We start from the raw sequence: 25,601 nt of genomic DNA, 5'->3' as shown, positions 1-25,601 counted from the left end.
CAAAACATGATGAAGGATCCATGGTTCTAGTAATTTTCCGAAGCACATAAACTAAAGACATCCTGACGAAGTAAGAAAGTCTGGAGACCAATGGAGAGTCCATGAGGGACTCTTTTCCATCCCAGCCATGACTGAGGGCTTGGGTTCAGGACTGTTGATCAACTTTTATTTCAAATTTGAGAAAGTTCACATTGATTTTAATCTCAACATATCTTTAAGTTGGCACTTGGTTGCTCAAACCTATCTGTGTAAAAAAAAAGTGTGTGTGGGGGGTACATCCCTGGTGGTCCAGTGGCTAAGACTCCCAATACAGGGGGCTTAGGTTTGATCCCTGGTCAGGGAACTAGATCCTGCATGCCGCAGCTAAGACTCAGAGGAGCCAAGTAAATAAACAGAAATATATTTTTTAAAAAGAGTAGAGGAAGGAAAGGAAGAAGAGGGGTTGGTTGCTTGGCTGACTATTGCTATTGGTACAGTTTTAATAAATCCCCTGGACTAGATAAACTTGGTTAGTCAGCACATGAAACTAGTTAGTAACATTTTTACAGAGAGAGACTATTTCGCTTTCGTTCAATAAATGGTTATCGAACATTACACGTCAGGGGTCCCAGCAGCCAGATGTAGAAGGTTGAGGAAGGCTGCCTAGGAAAGTGTTTCTCAGCATGAAGTGATGGGGGAAGTGCTCCTGCCAGGGTGAATGGCTTGAGGTGAGGCCCCTAGCGGGGAGAGGGCACATGGCACAGGACAGGAAAGGAAAGGAACTCTGCACAGAAGAGGGACAAGTGTAGGGAGAAGTCCAGTGAGGAAGGAAAGCCTGGATCAAGCAGAGGCTTGGGCTTTGTCAGGGACTCTGACTCTAACAAGTAACAGGGTTACTTGTAACACAAGGGTTTTGAGCAGAAGAGGTTGACGTGCTTACACACTTGAAAATTTTACAAACACTACTCTGAACTGCAGAAGGGAGAGCAGAATGGGAAAGAGGAAATGCTGGAGACAGAGACTTTTGTTCCTAAGAAACATTAGTAGCTCCCAAAATCACTGGGAAGGATGAGTAAAGGGAGCCTAGCTAAACTTTCAGGAGCAATCCAAAACACCAGGTCAACAAGGGAGCTGCTGCTTCTGGCATGAGGAAGAAAATCAGGGTGCTGCTCCATAGCCGCCAGCTTCAGGGCAGCCACTGGGCAGTGGCCAGGGATCGCCAAGGTCCGGAAAGAGGACTGTGTCAGTGGATGTGGGGAGGAATGAAGAGATGGGCTCTTTAGCAAGGAGGAGGGATGAAGACGGGGCGGGAGAGTGACAGGTGACACCCAGGATTCCGCATGAAGTAACAGGATGGACAGTTACTGAATGAAATAGGGTAACAAGGAGAGGTGGGGTGGGAAAAATTAATGTGGGGTTTTGGACTTTAGGCACCAAGAGATGTGAGCCAGGAGCAGGGATGAGGTAATCCAGAGAGAGCACTCAAGCCAGGCGGAAGAGGGCCCAGGATGCAGCCTGAGCACCACCACAACCACCAGCACCTGGGAGCTGGGCGGAGGGGACCGGAAGAGGGGCAGGGCTACCCAGGAAGTGAAAGAAGCAGAGGTCAGCAGTGCTAAATACTGCAGAGGGAGGGGGTCATCGAGATGACGCCAAAGACAAAAAAACTAGTACTATTCCTATCTAACTCAAGCAAAGTAAAAAAGTACAGGTAATCAGCATAATTACAGGACCATAGGTGTAGCTTATTCAGATGATCCAGAATGCCTTTGTATTATTATTAAATTTTCATCTAAACGGTTTAGAAATAAAAGTATGAAACACTGCCAGACCCCTGGGATCTAGAAAGCTGTTTAAGAAGTAGTCATTTATAAACTTATGTTGTATAGGAACACTTTGCATTCAAAAGCATTATATGGCATACTGTGGAAAAAAAAAAAAAAAGATGAGGACAGAGACTCACAGGGAAACTGCTGTGACCTTTCAAGGGGCTGACAGGGTGGAAGGTGGACAGAGAGTAAGACAAGAACGCCCACGGACCCTGATATGTTTAAGGAAGAAGTAGAACCCCTGGCCACCATTATTTTTCAGATGAAGAAGGAGAAGATAAAAGTAAAGGCAAGGAGAAAGAACAAGAGGAAAATTTATTTTTATCTTATTTGTGTTTGATATAAACATTCATGTAGGATCACAGGGAGATTCACCAAGAGTCAGAATATTATTAGCAGTAGAAGTAATTAGAGTTTTAGCAAGGTTCATAGATAAAAGATAAACTTAAAAAAAAAAAACACAATTATTTCTCTATACCAGCAACCAGAAAATGTAACAAAGAGCTACCACTCCTAATAACAAAAACAAAAACCCAACCCCACCAAGTATTTTAAGAATTGAACACTGTTCAGAGTATGAGAGGACCCCGCCCCCATGGAGAAAATTTTAAACTGTTACAAGAAGTTAAGATCTGAATAAGTTATGCTCTGTTTGGTGGGAATATAAATTGGTGCAGCCACTATGGAGAACACTATGGAGGGTCCTCAAAAAATGAAGAATCAAACTACCCTATGATCCAGCAATCCTACTTCTGGGTATTTATCTGAAGAAAATAAAAATACTATCTCAAAAAGATATCTACACCCTCATGTTCACTGCAGCAATAATTACAATAGCCAAAACATGGAAACAATCTAAGTGTCTATCGACAGATAAATAATTAAATAAGATGTGGTATATGTGTATATATATATATTTTTTTTCAATCAACTGTAAAAAAGAAGGAAATTCTGCCATTTGTGATAGCACAGATGGACCCTGAGAAGAGCATTATGCTAAGTAAAATCAGTCAGAAAGACAAATGCTGGATGATACCACTTATATGTGAAATTTAAACAAACAAAACTCCGACTCAAAGACAAAGAGAGCAGACTGGTGGATGCCAAAGGTGGGGCATGGGGGAGAGCAAAAAAGGGTGAAGGGGATGTCAAAAGGTACAAATTCTAGTTATAAAATAAGTCCCAGGAATGTAAAGTACAAATTGGTGACTAGAGTTACTAACATTGTGTTGTATGTTTGGAAGGTACTAAGAGTAAGTCTTAAAGGTCCTCAGCACACACACACACAAAAGTCTGTAACTATACACGGTTAAGTATGTTATAATAAATAGCCTTAACACAGCGATCACTAGCTGTGACTGTACAAATGTAGGATCATTATGTTGTATACCTGAAATTAACAAAAATGTTATGTGTCAGGTATACCTCAATAAAAAAAAAGACTTCAGTTCTCCCTAAGTCAATTGATAAATTAAGTGTAATCTCATCATTGGTTTTCTTACTGTATTATACTATTAATATTTAGAAATTCAACCTTATTCCCAATGCATATGAGAGAACTATAGTTCACAAAAGCAAAAATAGCACTACAAACAGAAAGTTAAAAAGACAAAAAAGGGGTGCTTGTTCTGTGACAACAAAAGCAGTGTAGTGCTGGCATGCAGCAGCCAGAGTGCTGAGACATTTCACGACTGCACAAGGCCTACTTGCTGCACAGTTAAGACGGCGCGTAACTGGCTGCGTATGCGGAGAGAAAAAAATAAAAACAGGTTTTCACCCAACGCTACACACAGAGGTGGATCACAGGTAGATTAACAACATAATGTGAAAGGTACCATAAAGCTGACAGAATCAGTGCAGAAAAATATCCTTTGTGACTTATTGAAGAAAAAGACTTGTTAACACCCCCCCCTAAATATAAGACTTATGTGTGTATTATTGATGCACAACACAAAACATTTAAAAAAAAACTCTCCTTCTTAAAGTAGCAAGTTTTCAGTAGATTTTCCATATTAAAAAAAGATAAAAGGAAAAGAAATGAGAGCATTCTTTATGATTTTTCATTTAGGTATAAAGGATTTGTGAGTATCAGATAAATAGAATGGGTGCTTTAATTTTATATTTAAAAGAAAACATTAAAGCACTGGGTAAATACTACTGATTTTTTTAACTCCATAAATATCACCAGTTTAGCTTTTCATACACTTTTATTATACTCCATACAGTGCCCCAAATACTTCAGAGTAAATCTAAATTATCAAAAGACTCATCGATTGTAATCTTCTGTTTTCTATACTTGCAAAACTTTCAAACTAAAAGAACTGATGTTACTCCCCACCCTTAAAATTAGTGCAAATAGACCAAGGGGAGTTTTTTGAAAGTTGCATTGAACACATTATAGTTATTTGAGCACAACTGAATGAAATAAAAAATACTGTATACTCAATTTTCATTGAAATCTTAGTTACCCTAAAAACTTAAGGGTATATATCACATACCCTTAAGTGAATGAAGAGTGCATTAAGAATACCCTTAATGAAGAGTGCTTCATTTCACTCCTCTTAGCTTTAACGAGAGATAGAATAGGTACCTCAGAATTCAAATGTACTAAAAATGCTCGAAAGAAAGCACAAAATCAGCATTTGTTTTTGAAATAAGATGTCTAGAAAGTAGGCTTGAGTGTAACAACCGGGGAAAAACCCAAATTCAGTGCACTGTGGACTGAATACTTAAGTCTTCCTAAGACTAGGTACTAAAAACATATTCGGTACATTTCTAATACCCAGAGGAAGAATATTTACTTAAAAACTTCATGTTTCCAACTTCTTTTTTTCCATTGTTACTCTGAATTTAACTTTAGAGCCAATAAAATCTGCTAAAAATTGAAAACTGTATAGTTTATTTAACTTTTGGTTTAGTATGCTAAAATACTTCTCCAAGCCTTTTTAAGTCCTCTCTACCCCCACTCCCTCCCCAAATCTACATCCTGTATGTTTCAGAGAACTATGAAATCACCACTAAATGGCGTGCTCTAGTAACCCACAGGTATTCTAAATGTATTAGATGAATGACATATACCTTGAACCACCACCTGGCTGCCTGGGACAAAGAACTGCTGTGTGCCATCTGCTGACTGTGCTGCGTACTGCACAATTGTAGCACCTGGTGGAGGAGCTCCTGAATTTGTCATTGTTAATGCCTGCAGTCCCTGAACACCATCAGATCCTGGGTTAGAAATCTGGATTGTTCCACCTTGGGCTATAGCAACTTAACAGAAAAAGAAAAGAAGTATTAGAGAATTTCAAGATTTGTTCTTAACAACCCCATATTGGAAGAATATATACTCTGGACCTATATATGACCAAAGCTTCTCATTCTTAAGTTACCCTTAATTCTCTATGCTAGATTGATCAAGGGACCCTCCTTCATAGGACTACACACTGGAAAAGCTCAAAACACTTGAAAATGTCTTATATTCAGAATTGCCTGAAATACACAGAACTCAAGGAGTTCTTCCTCCTCCCTGGCACCCATATATATATATATATATATATAAATACTATATATATATATATATAGTATTTAAGAGGAAGAATGGAGATGCTGGCAGGGATAAAGTCCAGGTTTTGACTTCTTTCTCATATATTATTAGTTATAAACAACATTCTTCTAAGATTTAAGAAATGGTCAGTTAAATTCCATCAAGCATCATAATTACAATAAAGTTGTACCTTCAGCTAACTACTTGTCTAATTTATCATCAAAAGTACCTTTTAATGGAATATATATTTAATATATAGCTTTAAAGCCTATATGTATTTATTAAAATATATGTGTAATTATATATTTAATAAAACATATGTGTGTGTATATACATTTAGACATGAGGTTTTAAAGTGCAAGTCTATAAAACTGTAACTTTTTACCATTTTGATTATGTCAGGAGAATCCTGAGATATAAAATGCTAAGTCGGAAAGAACCTTAAAAGGTAACTGTATGGAAAGAATTTGTGCTACAGTATTTACCTCTACAAAATATCTTAAATAACTGTAGCTATGGCAAAAGATATGAGGTAGACTTCCCTTAAATATAGAGGCTTACCAACCATGTTTAAAAGCTGACATATTAACAGAAAGTTTCAAAAGAATAACTGATCAAATGTTATGTTTTAAAATTTTACTCTAATAGACAAAGAAGTACTATTGAAAATATCTGAGAGCTCTATATACTTTAATATAAAGATGACTCCGTGTTTTAGTTTAGACACTAGAGGTTAAGTGGAACAAGGGCTAGTCTTTAAAAAAAAAAAAAATCACATGTAAACCAGCTAACTAGACTTTACAATGAAGATAGAAGTTAACACATAATCAGAGTAACATGACCCTTATAATTTAATCTAAGTGCCCTTCAGGAATGCTGTGGTAGTGTCTAAGGTAGATTCTGAATATTTCAGAGTCATTTTCTAACTCTGTTATGGCATCTAAGCAAAGGTGACAATCTGATCGGATAAACCTGTCAGAACTATTAGTAACAATAACCACCACCACCACCACCACATCTTCAGTTCTTTGACCTAAAGTTCTAGGGCCAACACAGAAAGATGAGTTAACATTTTAAAAAAAGATTTCAACACAGAGGCACTATCTGGTTTTAGCTCACTGGCAGGCTACCACAAGATTGATAGAAACTGAAGAATCAGTTACCAAAATGTCAATAGTTGAGAAACTCTGAAGCAATCTCACTTTGTCTCGTTCATCTACAGCATTATATTTCGTACACATTTTCAAAACAACATTTCACCATGACTGTCCAAAGATTTCAAGGGTCTCAGGACTCACTCTTAATAATAAAAGGGTTTGAGAGAAATCTAAAAAAGAAGAGATATCGCCTCCTTGGATCTTCATGGCTGGACATGAATGAATGTCATATGTTGTTATATATTTGAGTGCATATTTTCAGTTGATAGTTGGATGTCAAAGAAACAGTGCTTTATAAAGAACAGGCATGGGCAGTGTACCCACCATGTTAAGAAGCACAGAGCCTAGCACACAGCACGCACTCAATAAATATGATTGATGAGTGAATGGCTATCATTTCCTCAAGACAGGACAGATTAAAAACTTAAGCCACATGTGAGTGTCGAAGAGTTAAAGTATGGTTTCAAATTGTAATTATAGAACTTAATTTTCCTTATTGACAATATTATCAAGCTTTTCAACTAGTAACAGATCTGAGTTGTTACTTCCAAGGATAAGAACCATGAAATAGGTAGATAAAGATCCTTTCTTTCTTCTTTTCATACTTCCTTTTTTTTACTCTTTTAGTTTTCAATGTTTTCCCAATAGATCTAACCAAATTTCTTTGCTTTCACGCTGTGAAAAACTGAATCTGTTCTTATCATTTTATTTTTCTGATCATCATATAATTAGACATGAAAAACAAAAAGACAAGCAGGCACACAGAAGCTGGCTCTAGAGAGAAAATGTTTCTACTGATGAGTCTTGTCCTTTAGCCTTTTATTTTTTTTATATCAAAGGCACTCTTGAGTTTGGCATAAGCAAATGACAGAGGGCTCTCCCATTTAAAAATATTATCTCTTAACTGACAATATCCCCAATGCTGAAAGATTTCTCAGTGCTTCAGGATACCGGAAATAGGCTTTGTGAGCATGTGTGTATATATTCAAAAGATGTGAGGAGGAAACTTTTTAGGTTACAGAAATTTTCAAGGATAGCATAAGATGTTTTCAATAAACACATCAATATAAATTAAGTAGTAGGAAAAACAAAAATGAAATTAACTGAGTGAGTTTAGTCATATCTTAGCTAATTATTAACTTTATAAACTTATGGAAATTTTTTAGTGAACATAAAAGGTAAAAGAATTTTGTGTCAGTTATTTGCCCTACCCGCTTATTCCGAACTTTTTTTTTTTGTGGGGGTGGGGAGGTCTGGAGTATTTTAAAACCAATCTCAGACATCAGGTCTGGCAAATCATTTTAAAATAAAATCACTGGCCCATATCAAGGCCATTAGGAACCAATGAAAATAAAATAGCTTTGTATTTCCTACTGATTCCTAGGTCCTTGGGGACCTAGGTTTTACTGATGCTCTTTTGGACTGAAAGGGCTGCCCTGGTGGCTCAGACAGTAAAGAATCCACTTGCAATGCAGGAGACTTAGGTTTGATCCCTGGGTCAGGAAGATCCCCTGGAGAAGGGAATGGCTACCCATTAAGTATTCTTGCCTGGAGAATTCCATGAACAGAGCAGCCTGGTGGGCATGCAACTGTGGCATAAAAGCTTATACTTATGGCCACTTTATTGTTCGTAATGGAGAGCCTACACGGGCCTGTGTATAGTGGTTAGGATGCAAGCAGAGGTAAAGTAGTATGTTATTTTAGGCCACTTAACACATGCACACTTATTTTCCTCTTCTAAGTAAGCCTTAATAACATTACGATTTGATGAAATAATCTCAACTGAAGGAAAACCGAATGGTTAGATTCCATGATCAGTTAAATTCTGCGTCACTGTCCTTTCTGAGCTGACTCAAGCCTGATGTATACTACCCGCTCATAGTCGTGGCGGCAGAGGTTAAGCTCTGGTGTTCCAGTTGCTCTGGGATACGCCTAACTTTCTGTCCCCTAAAGTCTCAGGTGAACTTCACCCCATAATTAAGTAGGTCACTCTACTCTACACCCACAAACTGAATGTTGAACACACTGACCTTACATTAAAAAAAAAAAGTTTGTCTACAGAGAGTTTAATTCATTAGTTAAGAAGTGTTTTTCCACTAAGTCAGTTTTAGTGGTTACACTGATATCTTCATATACATTCTGACATAGCCATGATATTTAGTTTCAAATCAGAATTAACAAGTATGGTCTCCCTAACTCCAACTTACCATATCCCATGGTAACCAGGATGATACCATACCAACTAGTCTAGGCGATGAATTCTTTAAAAATTCTTGGTATAAAAAACTGTTTTAAAAAATCTGCTACTTCTACTATTCACTGCCATGGCACACTTCTCTTCTTAGAGGAAGTAGTATCACTGAAGCAAGGAAAACACTACTTATAGGATGAAAATTCAAGAACTTTGGTAAAAAAAATTTAATTAAAAAATAAAATTTTAAAGGCATATATAATCAATAAAGGAGGAAGAGAAAAATAAGGATGGAAACTGAAAAAAAAATTCATGACCAAATGAGGAAGAAGCAAAATTTAAGATTTCATCTGACCTCTTTTCACATGATACATCTTTTTAAATCTAAATCTGTATATATGAGCTAATTCAAACTACAGGATCTTCCTTATAGCTCAGACGGTAAAGAATCTGCCTGCAATGAAGAAGACCCAGGTTTGATCCCTGGGTCGGAAAGATCCTCTGGAGAAGGGAATGGCAACCCACTCCAGTATTCTTGCCTGGAGAATCCCATGGACAGAGGAGCCTGGCGAGCCAGTCCATAGGGTTGCAAAGAGTCGGACACAACCGAGCAACTAACACTACCACTACTACTATATATGAGCTAATTCAAACACATAAACATGTAAATGTTTAATTACTTACAATTTACAATTTAAAACCATCTTTATTCCAACTGCATTGAAAGGATTCATAAATAAAACCTCACTGAATGAACTTTAAAAAGGAATAGCCAAAAAAAAAAAAAAGAAAGAACAGGCCTTATTCCAGTGAATTCTCAGAATGAAATTCAAAAAGTGAGCACAACACAGAAACTGTGAGTACCTGAAAGACTAAAACAGCTGGGTACTACAAGAACAGCAACACCAAAGTTAAAGAACCAGATTTACACTAAACAGATACCATCCAAAGTCTGCTTTGAAAGGTACCTTGGGAGCACAGAAGCAAAGTCATTCCTAACAGTAATAAATGCAACTGCATTTACTTTGGAATGCACAAGCCGATCATGCCAATTCCTCTATGAAGAAATGGAATGGGTGTTTATTCATTCGAGCTTCCTGAGAATTCTGAATTCTTCAAGCAGGCCACAAAGGTCACAGAAACCTTTCTTCATAATGGTGGATTCAGGATGGACTTACTTACCGTTAGCATACAGATGAGTTAATAGAGACTCACTCTAACAAGATTCCTAGGAAAACAAAGTAGGAGCAAGAAAAGAGACAGAGATATTTAGGAAAAAATAATCTGAAGTCTTGGATGATAGCCCTTAACTGGTAAGGGAAGAAGTAGGGTTAGCTCGACAATGGATTAAAAAAAAATTGTCTTTAGAGAAAATTTAATGAAGAAACTTCAAACATTTAAATTTCTTTACCTGCAACAGCACAAATAGAATAACCACAACTTCTGTTCATGAATTCATTCCCACTCAATGCATGTCACGCAGCAAGTAACATTCTTTGCTAATTCTAAGACAGTCTGAACCACCATTGTTCAGAAATAGTCTCTTGAGACAAATCACAGTTTCTTTGACCAGAATGACTTAATTGGCATACAGCAAACCTGTGACTAACATCAGTACTTCCAGTAAAGTTTCGAAAGTGTAGCTCACTTTCTTGCTGTTGCAATAATGAATCCCTGCCTATTTTAAGTTATTTTCCCTACTCCTGGAAATAGCCTATTCTACCTTTCACTTCTTGCTTTTGTCATTTAAAAAATAAGGTGAAATAATAAGGCCAACTTCTATAAATATCTCACTTTCAACTACTAAAAATGCAACTGCTTGTATATGAGAAAACTTAAGCACACTTCATTTTTTTATTTTTTATTTTATTTCCTCAACTTTTACAGTTCCTTTGTTTTTAACACCAACGAACTCACTGTATCAAATTAAAATAAATAATAATTAGTATAATAAATAATAATTATAATTTATATATAATAATTTTTGAAGTTTTTTTATCCATGGATAAAAGTTGAAGAAAGAATTAAACTCTTTTTATAATAAAAGTTTATAAAACAATCTCAAAACTAGGGACATATAAATACACAGAAAAATCTCCAGAAATTCTAGTAAAATAAACTCTAATCTAAAAACCAAAGGACACCAGTAACTCTATTTCTAGATATTTAAGAACATTTAATCATTAATTTCTGTTAAGCTACTGCTAGTAAGAAATGGTTGATGAAAATGGATCTTGTATAAATATACATTTAAAGCAAGGTCTTCTAAAGAAAAACTTAAATATTAGTATTCACTTGTCAAATGAAAGAATTATCAACATAAACAAGTGTCACTAAGTATCTAAGAAATTCGTTTTTAACATAGGCAATATCCCTTTTTTGAGAACCGATAAAATGGCAGTTTTTAACCTGCAGACAACACATATTGGACAAACACAACTTTTTATTAAAATAACTGCCAGGATCATACTGTATGGGTCCAAATTAAGAAAACTAAGTAACAAACTGTCCATGACATCTTATGGAGAAACTATATGGTAAACAGTAAATAAATATGCCTGAACTTCTATGCTAAGGAAAAAAAAAATTGTCCATGACTTCTAATGTGGCAAATAAATATATACCCTAATTTCTAAACATTTGATTTTCTAGTTCTCAACCAGAACCCTGACTCCACTCCCCCACACCCACATACTCCACACACAAGGTAGTGACAGCAATACTGAAGCCCAGCTCTGAGCGCACGCTAAGAGCTCAAGAAATGCTGCTGGAGAGGACAGTTTAATGACTGAGTGAGACACTGCCACAGCTGGCTTACCTTTCTCTGTTTCATGTCAAAAGCAGTATGTCTCTTCTGACATGCAGAGTCAAAAGATTTTACCCCCACAGGTAAAATCTGTTGTCTCCTTTTGTTCTCACATTAACCCTGAGCTTGGAAATTTAGTGTTAGTCACACTTCAAAGACTAAAAACCTGAGATGTGAAATTATACCAGGCAGTGACTGGCAGGACCATGTACCACCACCTTCCCCATATCATCGCCAGCCTCAACATCCTCTCAACCCAACATGTTCTCACAACTCCAAATTCTCAGCTAATAGTCTAGGCAAATTCACCCACAGCACCCTTGCCATGTCACTTAGAAACAGATCAATTACTGAGCAGAGTCAAGATATACCAGAGAGATTTGTAAGATGCCAGCATCTTAATCACCCTTCAAACTTTAAGATATCTTAGCATAATTTCAGCAGTAATTTCCAACATTTTCCCTGTCAAGACACAAAAGAGACATGACAAGATGGTAACAGCCCACTGCTCAAGGCCAGAGCTGACTAGCTAGGAGGTTTCAGCATCTCCAAGCCCCACCCAGTCACACTGGTTCTAAATTCCCACCGTCTACTCCCATGGGTCAGACAGAAAAAGGCACATAAATCAGAGAAGTGATAAAAGAGAAATGAAGGGGGAAAACCTCAAGGTCTAATTCTTACAGACCGTGGAGAGTTCTCTTTTCCTGACATTGACTTTGGACATGTCCAATCAGCGCTCTGTACAGGATGTGGACAAATTATATTATAGCCCAGTTCTGCCTAGATTCAGGGTAGGAGTTACCCAAAGAACCAGAATCACCAAAGCAGAATTTGCTTAATACTGCAGATCTACCACCACTAAAAGAAAAAAACTCATGACTGTGTAAGGCTTTCCCACAGATTACAGCAGCCAGGTCTTAAGTTAAGACTTGAGATTTTTTTGTAGGTATTATTACTTTTTAAAGGGAAAACAGAAAATATATCTAAAATATTAACACTGTACTTGGATCAACACAGTCATTAACATCACACATATTTCTGTACCTAACTAGCTTTTTTAAAAAAACTTTTTCCCTGCCCTTTTCTCCCTTTTCCTCCCCACTTTTCTTTCTTTTTTTACTTAAGTATTTTTGTATCAAATGTTCTTGATCTAGTGCTTTAACTGGAGCACAAAGCACAGAACTAACAGCCCATTAAAATGCACAAGACTAAATTTGAATGTATCTGTTTATTTACAGCTTTTGGTGCTTAAAATTTCAAATAAAATGATCTGTCCAATTGCATTAGTTTAAAAAATAAGTCATTTTTCCATTCTCTTCTAGAAAAAGCTGCAGCACAAATCAACACAGTAGAGAGTAGTGAAAACAGAATTACATTTAAAACATAGTTTAGAAAACATAAGCACCTCTTTTAGATTAGTAAGTATAAGATGTAATTGTTGGTGACAAAGGTCAAGAACGAAATACAGACATTTATATCTTATTGTGTTCACATGCATCATAGAGACAAAAACAGTAAGTTTTAAGTGTTTACTAGATGTGAATACAAACATATAAATTAGAAAAACCTTCCCTTTATTTTGACCCCAAAGTTTTCTTCATTTAGTAAACAAATTTTTTTTGTTATTTTTCAAAAGTATACGACAACTGTCAGTACAAATCTCTCACTTCTTTAACATGTACTTTTCACACTGTGATACACAATTTAGGTATTATGATGCAGTTTTTAAATGGAACAGTTTAGTGCCAAAACCCAAGCTGCTTCAGGGAAACAAGAGCCTGAAAACTAGCACTACGTCATATGGAATCACCGCATACATACTGTATTGCCCCGTGCTAGTCTGATATATGCTAGTCGGCACTGCCATAGCAGCGATGTTAGGTGGTGTTCCCTCTTCCTCTGATTTTTCTTCTTCAATCTTGGGTACACCAGGCACATCAGAGGAAAGTTCATTCAGTATTTTTCTAAAATATAATTCAACAATACAAAGAATTAAGATACATGAGTGAGATTTAAAACAGAAAAGCTATCACAGGAGAATCTGAGGTATCTTTATTTCTCCCTTTTTGGAAAAACTTTTCATGACTGTAGGAAACTTAACTTACCTGTAAGAGGGTCTTCGTGAAAGGATTTCTCTACGTTTATGAGAATCAATTACACCTTCTGATTCTGCAGACTCATCTGTTTCTGCAATGGTTGCTACCTATAACATAAGAATTCCTGAGATGCATCATAAAACCCATGGTATCTCCTTCATTCACAACCCGGTGTCTGAAGGGGCTCTGCGTGCAGCACAAAGCCAGCACTGCCAACAGAGCACACTGAGCCGGGCTAGCCGTGCTCACAACCTGGCTCAGGACAGGAAGTGCAGACACTGACACTTGGCTGTAAACCAGCCTGTGTGCCAAGGATGACACAGACGACACGTGCTACAGAAACGCACATTGCCAGACAGGCTTCAGGAAAACACTGAATGTAAGACACACAAGGCCTAAGCCCCAGCCCTGAAAATGTCTCACAAATCCAGCAGAGGGTGAGCTAGCAAGTGACAGAGGAGCAAACACCACTGCTGACTTAGGCTGGGTCTTCAAATTACACATTAGATAGACCCAAAGAAGAAAGAATATTAAGTAGGTAAATACTTGTGTTAACAAGCCTGGTTAAAGTTATGATTTATATTACAACAAGTAGGTTGGGCTTGATGTCAGTAGGTCTTGTCAAAATAAGGAATTACTCCTTAAAAGAAAGAGCAGTTTTAAATACAATTTCATTTTTTGAAGGAATAGTATAATAACGTGAGTATTAAAGAAAGGAAACTAAAATAATAAATCTCTCCACAACATGACTGTTCTCAATATATTCAGCCATCTATCACAGGTTCTGAGTTTACAAAACTACCTATTAATATCATCTATCATCTAGTTCTGAGCTTACAAAACTCCTCTAATGAATATGATAAGGACATGGGATTTGATCTGGGTATAATCAAAAAATCATATTAAAATACCAACAATGTAAGCAGGAACATATACTTCCCAAGGTACATGGATGTGCATGTATTGTTTGCCCACATGTATGATCATGCATCTTTGGTCATGGATACCTTATACATAAGCACACTCAGGCATGAAGAGAATCTTTAGAGAAACTATTGTTGCAGTCAGACAACCACACATCATCACCAACTATTTATCACTTTCCATTGGGCTTTCACACATCTCTTGTATAATCATAACCACCCCTTTGTGTAAGGTAGGCTATTACTGTAGAAAGTGAAAACTGAAGTTCATCACTCACCAGGTTGGAATTCTAAGACAAGATCCACAGGCCCCTACCTCTGTAAAGATAATTAAGTCACCCATTTAACAAAATCCAAAACAGCCTATTGAAAATGAGATAATACTCTCTCTTCCAGTGCCACCAAGGTTAAAGCTAAGTAGAAATATCTGCATCCTAATAAAAGTCACAAAAAGGAGAGTGGAAAGTCTTGTTTTATAATCAGAGTCAGAAAGAGTCAGAAGCTCCTAGAATTAAGGTCCTCACAAGAAAGGAAAAAAAAAAAAAGACACTACTGAGAATCACTCAAACTTTTGAACAACTCGGAAGAGACATCTGTGCCACAAAGATAAACAGACTTTTATTGCACATGGATTTATTACTTCAAGTATCGTGGTGCAACCCTTATCCTTATTTTGCAACAAACTAGATTCAAATACACAGGAAAAGGACAAGACCAATTAAGTATAAGCAACTACATTTTCTTCACAGATCTTTTTGTCATCAGATAGGTTCAAATAATTTCAATATTTAAAGGATAAAGACAAACTGATCTTAAAAAGGAACAGAAATAAATTTAGTAAAAGAGAATAGTATGCTTTAAAAATGCATACTTAATAATTTATATCTGTTGATGCAAAAAAGAATGTTTTTGCTTAAGAAATGTTAAGAATTTATGACCAACTTTGGTGACAATAAATAACAAAACACATCTCTGGATTACAACCGCAATACTAACCACATCTAAAAAAAACAAGGTTTAATCTGATGTATAAATGCAACAGCAATTAACAATGATATCATGGCACACATACTGAATGAACAATAAATCTAAATTTCTACACTTTACTGTGAGTATTGGTGAAAAGTGTTAGTACTAGAATATTTACATTACGATGTTTATCAGACATCTCCAAAGAAGCCTCAAAGTACTTTTAAGCATTTTTGGAGAGCTTTGCTAAATGAATCTCAGTTTGAGCAAAGAGAAACCTTATTTAAAGGAGACTGACTGGGCCTGCAAATTAGGAGCTGACAACGAAACTGCAGCCCGAGTCAATCTCTGTATCCAACAGGGCACCAAGCACTTCACAAAGAAAAAGGAATCTGCCTGCAATGTGGGAGACCTGGGTTCAAAGCCTGGGGTGGGAAGATCCCCTGGAGAAGGGAACAGCTACCCACTCCAGTATTCTGGCCTGAATTCATGGATAGAGGAGCCTGGTGTGCTACAGTCCATGGGGTAGCAAAGAGTCAGACATGACTGAGGGACTTTCAAAAAAAAAAACTTCTACAGGAATAAAAAGGAAATTCTTACAAATGTTTAATAACAAGAGTTGAGCATCACTCTTTTCCATGCCCACCAGTTCAACCACTTAGAATTTATCCTAAAGAAATTTTTAGGCAAATGCACAAATATAGCTTATGTACATATATTTAGATAAACACAGGATGTGTATAAATAACATTTCTCAAGGTATTAAAAACTTAAAAATACTTTAAAATATGGAAATTGTTACGTTATATTGAATTATATTAAAATAATTTATATTGGGTCATCTATGACTAAAAAAAGACACTACATATAATTGGTAACATTACTACATTATACTTTGGTAATAATATAGTACATATAAATAATAGAATACTAGCATGCCATTAAAATATGTTTATGTATGCACATAGAAAACATATATGGAAGACTTTCAACCAAATGTTAACAGTACTTATATCTGAGTGCTGAGATTATTTTTACTTTCTTCTTTTCTGTATTTTATAATTTTTCTCTCAATGAACATAGGCAAATGTGCAATTTCAAATTAAATAAAGAAGCCAGTGTTGACATAACAAAAAGAAATTACCACCATACTAATAGATTGCTCCTTATGTGGTTAAAAAAAAAGAGAGAGAGAGCATCAAATCTACAGGAAAAAAAAATGATAAATGAATTAGTAAAAAGCTCAAGAAAGTCAAAGAGAAGTCATTGAGGAAGGAGGCTAACCTGAACAGTTTGTATTTGTGGTGACTGAATAACGGATGGCTGTGGTGTCTGAATTACTCCCTGGACATGGACGGTCTGGCCGGAAGGTAACTGTACTAGAGTTACAGCTGGGGAGCCTCTTCCGGTGCTGGATCCAGCTACAGAAACCTGCAAAAAACAGCATCATTGAGGATTAAGGCTGAACGTTTTTTTTTTCTCCCACTGTTACAATCTGCCTATTTTCCCTGCTTTTAAGAAATGACCAGCAAGCCAAGGTACTCACCATTAGGAGATGGTTACTGTGCTGGAATAGTCATTCTCTGATGTGACAGATATTAAAGAACCCATGCGTCTCACTTTCAGTTCCCATGCTTCAGTGGCTAAGAATGTTCCAAGCACAAAGTTCTAAAGCAGTTAAACTACCTCACTACGACCTCAAGACTAACAGTGAAGCCTTCTTTAGGCCAGAGTATAAACCACTCTCTCTAACTTAAGAGCAATCGGAGACAGAACTTAAATATGGTAAATTATTTTTTCAATAAGTGCAATTTCTGACATGTGATATTAGAGTATTACTCCAGATACAAGCTAATGCCTTGTCTCTATACTGATGAAAATTGCAGTTACTTTTATGCCCCAATAGTCATAAAAAAAGGCATAGGTCAAAGAAATCCCAGGACCTCTCAGGCCCTTAGCATCTCCAAACCAGAGAAAGCTCATCCCCTGGAGACTGTGTGGTCCTTGCACACTCCCCTCCCCACAGCTTGAGCATGCAGAACCATCACTTGGATTGCACAGAAAGGAGATACAGCTGTTTCCCACCACCTTGGGTGCTTGCAACAAAGAGCCCTGCCAGCAAAACACATTAAAACCTGTTTTGTTTTGTTCACTTCTCTGGACTCAAAACCTGCCAAGTTTCTAATTGGTAAACAACTCAGTCCTAAGAGCCAGCATAATCTTACAAACTCTGCCTCACTTTACTAAGTTTCACTATTGATTATGACTTCCTTGGAACAGACAGAGACTTTGGACGTGAAAGAACCTGCTAGTTTCTATCATGAGCGGTGGCAGACCACAGAATCTAAAAAAAATTTTGAAGAAAGCCTCTGTGGGCCCTCAATTGAAGGAAAACCAATCATTTCCAACCAACTTACACAAATACTTTTTAAGAGTTACTAAGAACCAGGTTTATAACAAATAATCAGATGTGTTTACATCATTCCCTTGGAAGGCAAACTTCTTTGGCAACCTAGAAGTAAAGTCTTCTATCCATGCAAGAGAACCTACATGGAGAGCACTGAACTAGGTGCACCGGGGTGGAAAGCAGAATTGGTAAAACCAACACCTCAGAAACAACAGCACACACACAGTAGAGGACTAATTGCTCCATTGTCCAGGTCATGAAAACCACAGGAGTACAAAACAGACAGATCAGCAGGAGTCTGAACAAGCAGAGGTGTTGTGTAGAAGCTGCCCCTTGAGCCGGGCCTCATTATGGTCTGGATAACAGCTGGACAGAAAAGTGAGAAACCGGGGCAGAGACCACCGATATGGAGCCCCATGGGCAAATTCAGCCCATCTGCCCTTGGAGTGTTATTGCCAACTTTAGATTTCAGGGGAAAGAAAAAGGGCATCCCATAATGGAGCCCTCAGATTTAACATCCAGAAGTTTAAAAGCCACTAGATTTATTCTACAAATGTTCCCTGCATGAACTATATAAAGGGATCCTTCTCTTTGTGAACCAGTTGCCCTCCCCCCAAAAAAGGTATTCCTCTGCCAAATGACTAAGGCTCAGACTTTTTAGTCTCAGGACACCTTTACTGAAAATGACTGATGACCTCAGTTTTGTTTATGTTATATCCAGCAGGATCCTGTAAATGTACAGCCAGCTCCTGGGAAGGGAAAATGCTATGGGTAACTTTTGCAGATTTCTGTAATGAAAATACTCCTACTATGCAGATTTTAAGTTGCCAATGGGTGACACTGAAGACAAAGCTGGAAAAAGATGTGTGCGACTGGCTATGACAAGCCTCTCAGCTCTTATATATATAAGCTGTTATATGTTTTTATATATATAATATTGATATTTACTAAATAGAAATTAAAACAGAAAATTTTAAAAATACTTAGTAATTAATTTAAAAACAACAATAATTCTATCATATGCTAACATAAATAGCATTTTCTGAAGACTGTTTTCAAAGACATAATAATTAGTGACAAGAATGTCAATGTTTTACATTTTTACAAATTCTTTTAATGTCTGGTTTAACTTAAAACAAGCTGGATTTTCATACCTATTTCTGCACTGAATCTATTGTAATAAGTTATTTTAATTGGTATATGAATATGCCTTATACAGATATATGATTAGAAAAGGTGGAGTGTATCAATAGCTTTTTCATAAAAATGTGGGTATTCTTCTGGATACTACCCCAAAACTCAGCTAGTGGTTGTTTTTCTCAAAGGTTAGTGGCCACGTGGAATCTGAAAACTTAGTTACGTTAAAATCGATTGATCTGGGACTTCCCTGGGGGTCCAATGGCTAACACAACGCACTCCCAGTGCAGGGAATCCAGGTTCAATCCCTGGTCAGGGAACTGGATCCCACACACTGCAACTAAAGATCCTGCGTGCTACAACTAAGACCTGATGCAGCCGAATAAATAAATGCTAAAAAAAAAAAAATCTATTGCTCTGTCTTATACTTCAGATGGTTCTTTAGCCAGGCATGATTTTGTAATGTCATGTAGTAGCTACTTGGAAAATACTGAGTTATTGAATTAAGTAGATCTCCCAAATGCTGATAAATTTCATGATACTCTATCAGAAAACTACATTCATTAAAATCAAGATCAACATCATCAGAAAACTATAAAATATTGGCATGTTATCAAGCTCAAAATGGCAGATGAAGAATTTCCACAATTTGAAACTTCTGCTAAAAGCCTGAATTTTATCATCAGCAATAAACACTGTTAACTGTTTTCCTTGATGTGACAAGCTTACTTCATTTGCTTTTGAGAAAAGTTTTCAAATACTCAAGTTTGAACAGACATAGATATAATTTAGTTACTTGCCACTGCTTTAAGAAAAATTATATCCTGTGGCAGGGGCGGGTGTGTGTGTGTGTGTGCATGCAGCTAGTTCATCTTGTCCCTCAGACAATAACTTGTGTTTTTTCTCAAAATCACCACTGCTCTTCAGTAAGTGGCAGAAATGCTTTCAATGAATGTTCCACTTCCAGAACACAGAATATTAAAACAACATGTACTTGAGGGTCAAGATTTAATATAATTGGTAATGTTTACTGCTTCATCAGGGACCATCTTAAGTGGAACAGACTTTTTTAAAAAAACTGCAAGTGAATGCAGTGAAGACTGTAATGACCACTAACAAAGTTTGGCACCACTTACGTGACTGGGATGAGGCACCAACACTTTCAAACCCCCACTGTTTTTGTGCCATCAGGGCAAATGCCAATCCGGAGGAAAAAAAAAATACATCTTAGTATTATTATGAAAATAGGTTTGTCCTCCAAAACCTCCAGGCATGATTGTGTAACATCATGTAGTAGTTATTTGGAAAATACTGGGTCCTTGGAGTCTCCTCCAGGGTTCCCTGAATCACACTTTGAAAACTGCTGCTCTGTCCTCATGCAGCCTCTGGGCCCTGCTCACAGCTCAAAGCGCAGAGTGCTGAAACAGGCTGCAATTTTAGCTCCACCACAGCAGGATGGTCAAAATCACCACCCACAGTAATTTTGATAGAACATTCATATGTCAGAGACTGAGCAAAACAGAAGGTACATTATACCCAAGAGCATCACCAGTATTCCTACAGATGAGACCTGTGGCTTGAGATGCAGTTAGTGCTACACACACTTTCATGGAAATGACCTGCTGGAGAAAAATTAGATATTCTGGAGAACAACTCAAGAAAGATTCATGGGGGTTTTGATAAGTATAAATCATGCTTAGAGTCACTCTAAATGTTTTTCAAGTGTAATTTTCAGGACTTTACATTATTAAACAATGCTGCATCAAAATGGCTTAGTGAGAAGAAACTCTGCTATAGAAAACAGAGCTATACCTACTAGAACAGAACTGAATTCCCAGAATTCTGGAGATGAGTTACATGAATCTGTATCTGCAGTGAAAACTCAATGTCCAAACTCTGGGCAGTGAAGGTCATGTGTGCATGTGCTCAGTTGTATCCAACTCTTTGTGACCTCATGGACTGTAATCCACCAGACTCCTCTATCCACGGAATTCTCTAGGCAAGAATACTGGAGTCAGTTGCCATTTCCTCCTCCAGGGGATCTTCCCAAACCAGGGTTTGAACCCAAGTCTCCTGTGTCTCCTGCATTGCAGGTGGAGTCTTTGCCCACTGAGGCACCTGGGAAGCCCCATTTTTCTTATAAACATCATATATTCATTCCAAGAATTTTTAATAAGTCAATCTCACAGAAACAAGTCATACTTAAAAATTAACTCATTCTTTTGTTCCCTCAACAAATGTTGGAAGCCTGCCTTGTGGACCAGTCTAGACAGCAGAGATAAGGCAGTAAACAAGAAAAGTCTGCTCTCCTAAATCAGGAGATAGAAAACAGATGAAGAGACTAAAACATAATTTGGGAGAGGTACCAAATTCTTAAAAGAAAAATAAAGAAGGGGAACTAGTGAGGTGGGCTTCCCTGGTGTCTCAGGGATAAAGAATCCACCTGCCAATGCAGGAGACATGAGTTTGATTCCTGGGTCAGGAAGATCCCCGGGAGAAGGAAATGGCAACCTACTCCGGTATTCTTGCCTGGGAAAATCCCACAGACAGAGGAAACTGGTGGGCTACAGTCCATGGGGAATTGGACACAACTAAGAGACTAATCAACAACAGCTAATGAGGTAGAGGGAGGATGGAAGGAAGCTACATTAAGGTATACCTTCTGTGGGAAGCTTCTCAGAGGAGGGAACTTCTGTGCAAAAAAAAAAGTCTAAAAGAAAAGTAGGAAAGAAGGCCAAGGGAGGATCTATCAATACACTCATCACATTCCATCAATCAAGCAGGCAACTGCCCAAAAAACAAACACATAAAATGGGTGTGTTTTATATTTTATAATTTTACACCTCTATTTATGAGGCTCTAAAAAGTGTAAAAATGAACTCATGCCAGACAGTTTACCTTTTTTTCCAGATCCCCTGAAGAATAATCCTCTTCTATAGGATGCCTGAAACATAGATTATGCTGAGGCCACCACATCCACCAAAAACCCCACTAGAGACAGGAATTAACGTGATGAAATAAATGAAGATGATGCAGTTGACAGCCTAACTTGGCTTTGCAATTAAAAAAAAATCTAATAATGACACTTATAACTGGTAAAACCTCACAATGTTGTCACACAGCATTTGATTAGCACCTAGTGGACTGGCACCAATGCGTAGCTAGGTTCCCTTATGATGGGGTTTATGAGGTCACAGTGCAGCTGAACGTGTCACACAGTCACTGAGCCCACATTCCAGACAGTTAATAAAGGATGAGAAGAGGTGAATGCATGGTCTAGCAGACTTCACTATCAATTCTGCTGCCTGAAAAATCAAATCTATACATTATCTATTTTAATTCCAAGGACTCCAATGAAAACCCAGTAACACCCTATGGGAGAAGCTGGAAAAATATCTTGATTTCTGTGTATTAAGACAAGATTCTCAAAAAGAGTCTGTTGATTCTACAGCGAAAAAAGAAGTGTTTAAAGAATAAGGCTGAAAACAGGCAAATAATATTATAAATACTTTAAAATAGACATAAACTATTTCACTTCACTTTTTAAAAAGTTGTACTTAGGGACTCCCCTGGTGGTGCAGTGGCTAAGACTCCATGCTCCCAATGTAGGGGGCTCAGGTTTGATCTCTGGTCAGGGAACTAAATCTCACATGCCACTACTAAGACCTGGTGCAGCCAAATAAATAAATAAAAAAAAATGTTTTTAAAAGTTGTTTTTAATCACATTAAATGAAGACAAACACAACATGAAAAATACAGAATTGGTATCACTGTAGTGTCTTTACTGTTTTTCTTTCCCATATTGAGGTTCTGGTTTTTTTAAACAATGTGACTAACAAATTGCAAAAATCAATGGAGTTAAATTTTACCTTGTAAATATCAACTGAAAGCACTGATAACAGAGTTGGACACATGAGACTGATATTTTTATATCTATGTTAAAATTATAAGGAGAACTACAACATGATCTTTGAATCCTTTCTGTGGATAGGGAATAAACAAAAACTATCTAAAATTTATAATCTGAATTTAAAAAGGAAGTAATTCGAAATGGCCAAATATGTCTCTTTTAAAAAATTCCCCTTTTGAAAGCAAAGCAAATATCAGAATCAAGTCATTCTTAATTATATGGTCTATTCTGATAATACTTCCAATAAGCAGTGGTGATCACTGTGGCGACTGGTGATGACAAAATTAGGGTTTCTTTATGCTTTGAAAAACAACGCTCTAGTGGACTTTTTTCTCTAGCTGATCCTTATCATTTCCTATTAACAGTACTTGGAGCATCATTTTATATTCTAATATGATATGTGTTTTACTTATATAAAGACTGACTATGAACATGATCTTTAGGGAAGTCAAAATTCTTTTAGCTCTAGACTTTTAAAAATCAATCTTATATATTGATTTCAATAAGACTGAAACTAAAACTGATCATAATTTTCTAGCCAACTCCATTATAAAGTAATAAATGCACGTGGTGAAGTAGGTTGCTATGAGATCCTGAGCCCAAAATGACATTTACCCAACAGATGGCTTATATGGGCAAACAGTGGATACTAAAACTACTCTTAACAATGATATAGATTAGATTCATTTTAATACTGAGGAAGAAATGTACATGCCAAAAGCCTGAAGCTACAGAATGAATGCCTAAAACCACTTACCTTTATTTCTGACCAGTATCAACTTATTGGGATCTTCTCTCATAGCTCAGTGGGTAAAGAATCTGCCTGAAAGGCAGGAGACCTGGGTTCGATTCCTGGATCAGGAAGATCCCTTGGAGAAGGAAATGGCAATCCACTCCAGTATTCTTGCCTGGAGAATTCCATGGACAGAGGAGCCTGGCAGGCTATAGTCCATGAGGGTGCAAGAATCGGAAACGACTTAGCAACCAAACCACCACCACAGTCTCAACTCATAGGAATGCCTATGAAGGAAACTTCAATTCACTTGAACTATTCTACATTAATTTTTCTACCAATCATTTGGTATATAAGCCCTAAAGATTACTGACTTAACAAAAACAACTTTAAAAAACAGTAATAATAAACAAAATGTGGTGTGTACATACAGAGAGGAAGGAATTCCTATCACATACAATACAGATAAACCTTCAGGACATTATGTGAAGTGTAATAAGCCAATCACAAAAAGACAAGGAAAAGAAATGCAAAAAGTCAAAATGGTTGTCTGAGGAGGCCTTAGAAACAGCTGTGCAAGAAGAGAAGTGAAAGGTAAGGAGAAAAGGAAAGACAGGCCCATTTGAAGGCAGAGTTCCAAAGAACAGCAAGGAGATAAGAAAGCCTTCCTCAGTGATCAGTGCAAAGAAATAGAGGAAAACAATAGAATGGGAAAGTCTAGATATCTCGTCAAGAAAATTAGAGATACCAAGGGAACATTTCATGCAAAGATGGGCTCGATAAAGGACAGAAATGGTATGGATCTAACAGAAGCAGAAGATACTAAGAGGTGGCAAGAATACATAGAAGAACTATACAAAAAAGATCTTCATGATCCAGATAATCACGATGGTGTGATCACCAACCTAGAGCCAGACATCCTGGAATGTGAAGTCAAGTGGGCCTTAGGAAGCATCACTATGAACAAAGCTAGCAAAGGTGATGGAATTCCAGTTGAGCTATTTCAAATCCTAAAAGATGATGCTATGAAAGTGCTGCACTCAATACGCCAGCAAATTTGGAAAACTCAGCAGTGGCCACAGGACTGGAAAAGGTCCGTTTTCATTCCAATCCCAAAGAAAGGCAATGCCAAAGAATGCTCAAACTACCTCACAATTGCACTCATCTCGCATGCTAGTAAAGTAATGCTCAAAATTCTCCAAGCCAGGCTTCAACAGAATGTGAATCACGAACTGTTCCAGACGTTCAAGCTGGATTTAGAAAAGGCAGAGGAACCAGAGATCAAATTGCCAACATCCGTTGGATCATCGAAAAAGCAAGAGAGTTCCAGAAAAACATCTATTTCTGCTTTATTGACTATGCCAAAGTGTCCGACTGTGTGGACCACAACAAACTCTGGAAAATTCTTAAAGAGATGGGAATACCAGACTATCTGACCTTCCTCTTGAGAAATCTGTATGCAGGTCAGGAAGCAACAGTTAGAACTGGACATGGAACAATACACCGGTTCCAAATAGGGGAAGGAGTACATCAAGGCTGTATATTGTCACCCTGCTTATTTAACTTATATGCAGAGTACATCATAAGAAATGCTGGGCTGGAGGAAGCACAAGATGGAATCAAGATTGCCAGGAGAAATGTCAATAACCTCAGATGTGCAGATGACACAACCCTTACGGCAGAAAGTGAAGAAGAAGTGAAAGAGGAGAGTGAAAAAGTTGGCGTAAATCTCAACATTCAGAAAACTAAGATTGTGGCATCCAGTCCCACCACTTCATGGCAAATAGATGGGGAAACAGTGGAAGCAGTGACAGACTTTATTTTTGGGGGGGCTCCAGAATCACTGCAGATGATGACTGCAGCCATGAAATTAAAAGATGCTTACTCCTTGGAAGGAAAGTTATGACCAACCTAGACAGCATA

At 37.3% G+C, this 25,601-nt stretch overlaps 1 protein-coding gene across 12 annotated transcripts in view; it reads right to left on the bottom strand.

Moving 5' to 3' along the window:
• CREM (cAMP responsive element modulator) overlaps positions 1-25,601 on the bottom strand; it is a 67,599-nt gene that overhangs the window by 14,423 nt on the left and 27,575 nt on the right. For 8 of the 12 annotated variants that reach the window (XM_027560047.1, XM_027560044.1, XM_027560049.1 and 5 more), the window contains 4 exons: positions 16,776-16,922; positions 13,609-13,706; positions 13,325-13,467; positions 4,887-5,075 (listed from right to left, as the gene is read on the bottom strand). In XM_027560047.1, coding sequence (XP_027415848.1) covers positions 4,887-5,075; positions 13,325-13,467; positions 13,609-13,706; positions 16,776-16,922 — 577 coding nt within the window. The remainder of the gene's footprint in view (positions 1-4,886; positions 5,076-13,324; positions 13,468-13,608; positions 13,707-16,775; positions 16,923-25,601) is intronic. The other 4 variants (XM_027560051.1, XM_027560052.1, XM_027560054.1 and 1 more) reach the window with 1 other exon arrangement.

This window comes from Bos indicus x Bos taurus, chromosome 13 (genome assembly GCF_003369695.1).
Source record: "Bos indicus x Bos taurus breed Angus x Brahman F1 hybrid chromosome 13, Bos_hybrid_MaternalHap_v2.0, whole genome shotgun sequence".
In the NCBI taxonomy this organism is placed as follows: Eukaryota; Metazoa; Chordata; class Mammalia; order Artiodactyla; family Bovidae; genus Bos; species Bos indicus x Bos taurus.
The sequence above is the reverse complement of the archived record's forward strand: the minus strand, read 5'-3'. Positions and strand labels throughout refer to the sequence as shown.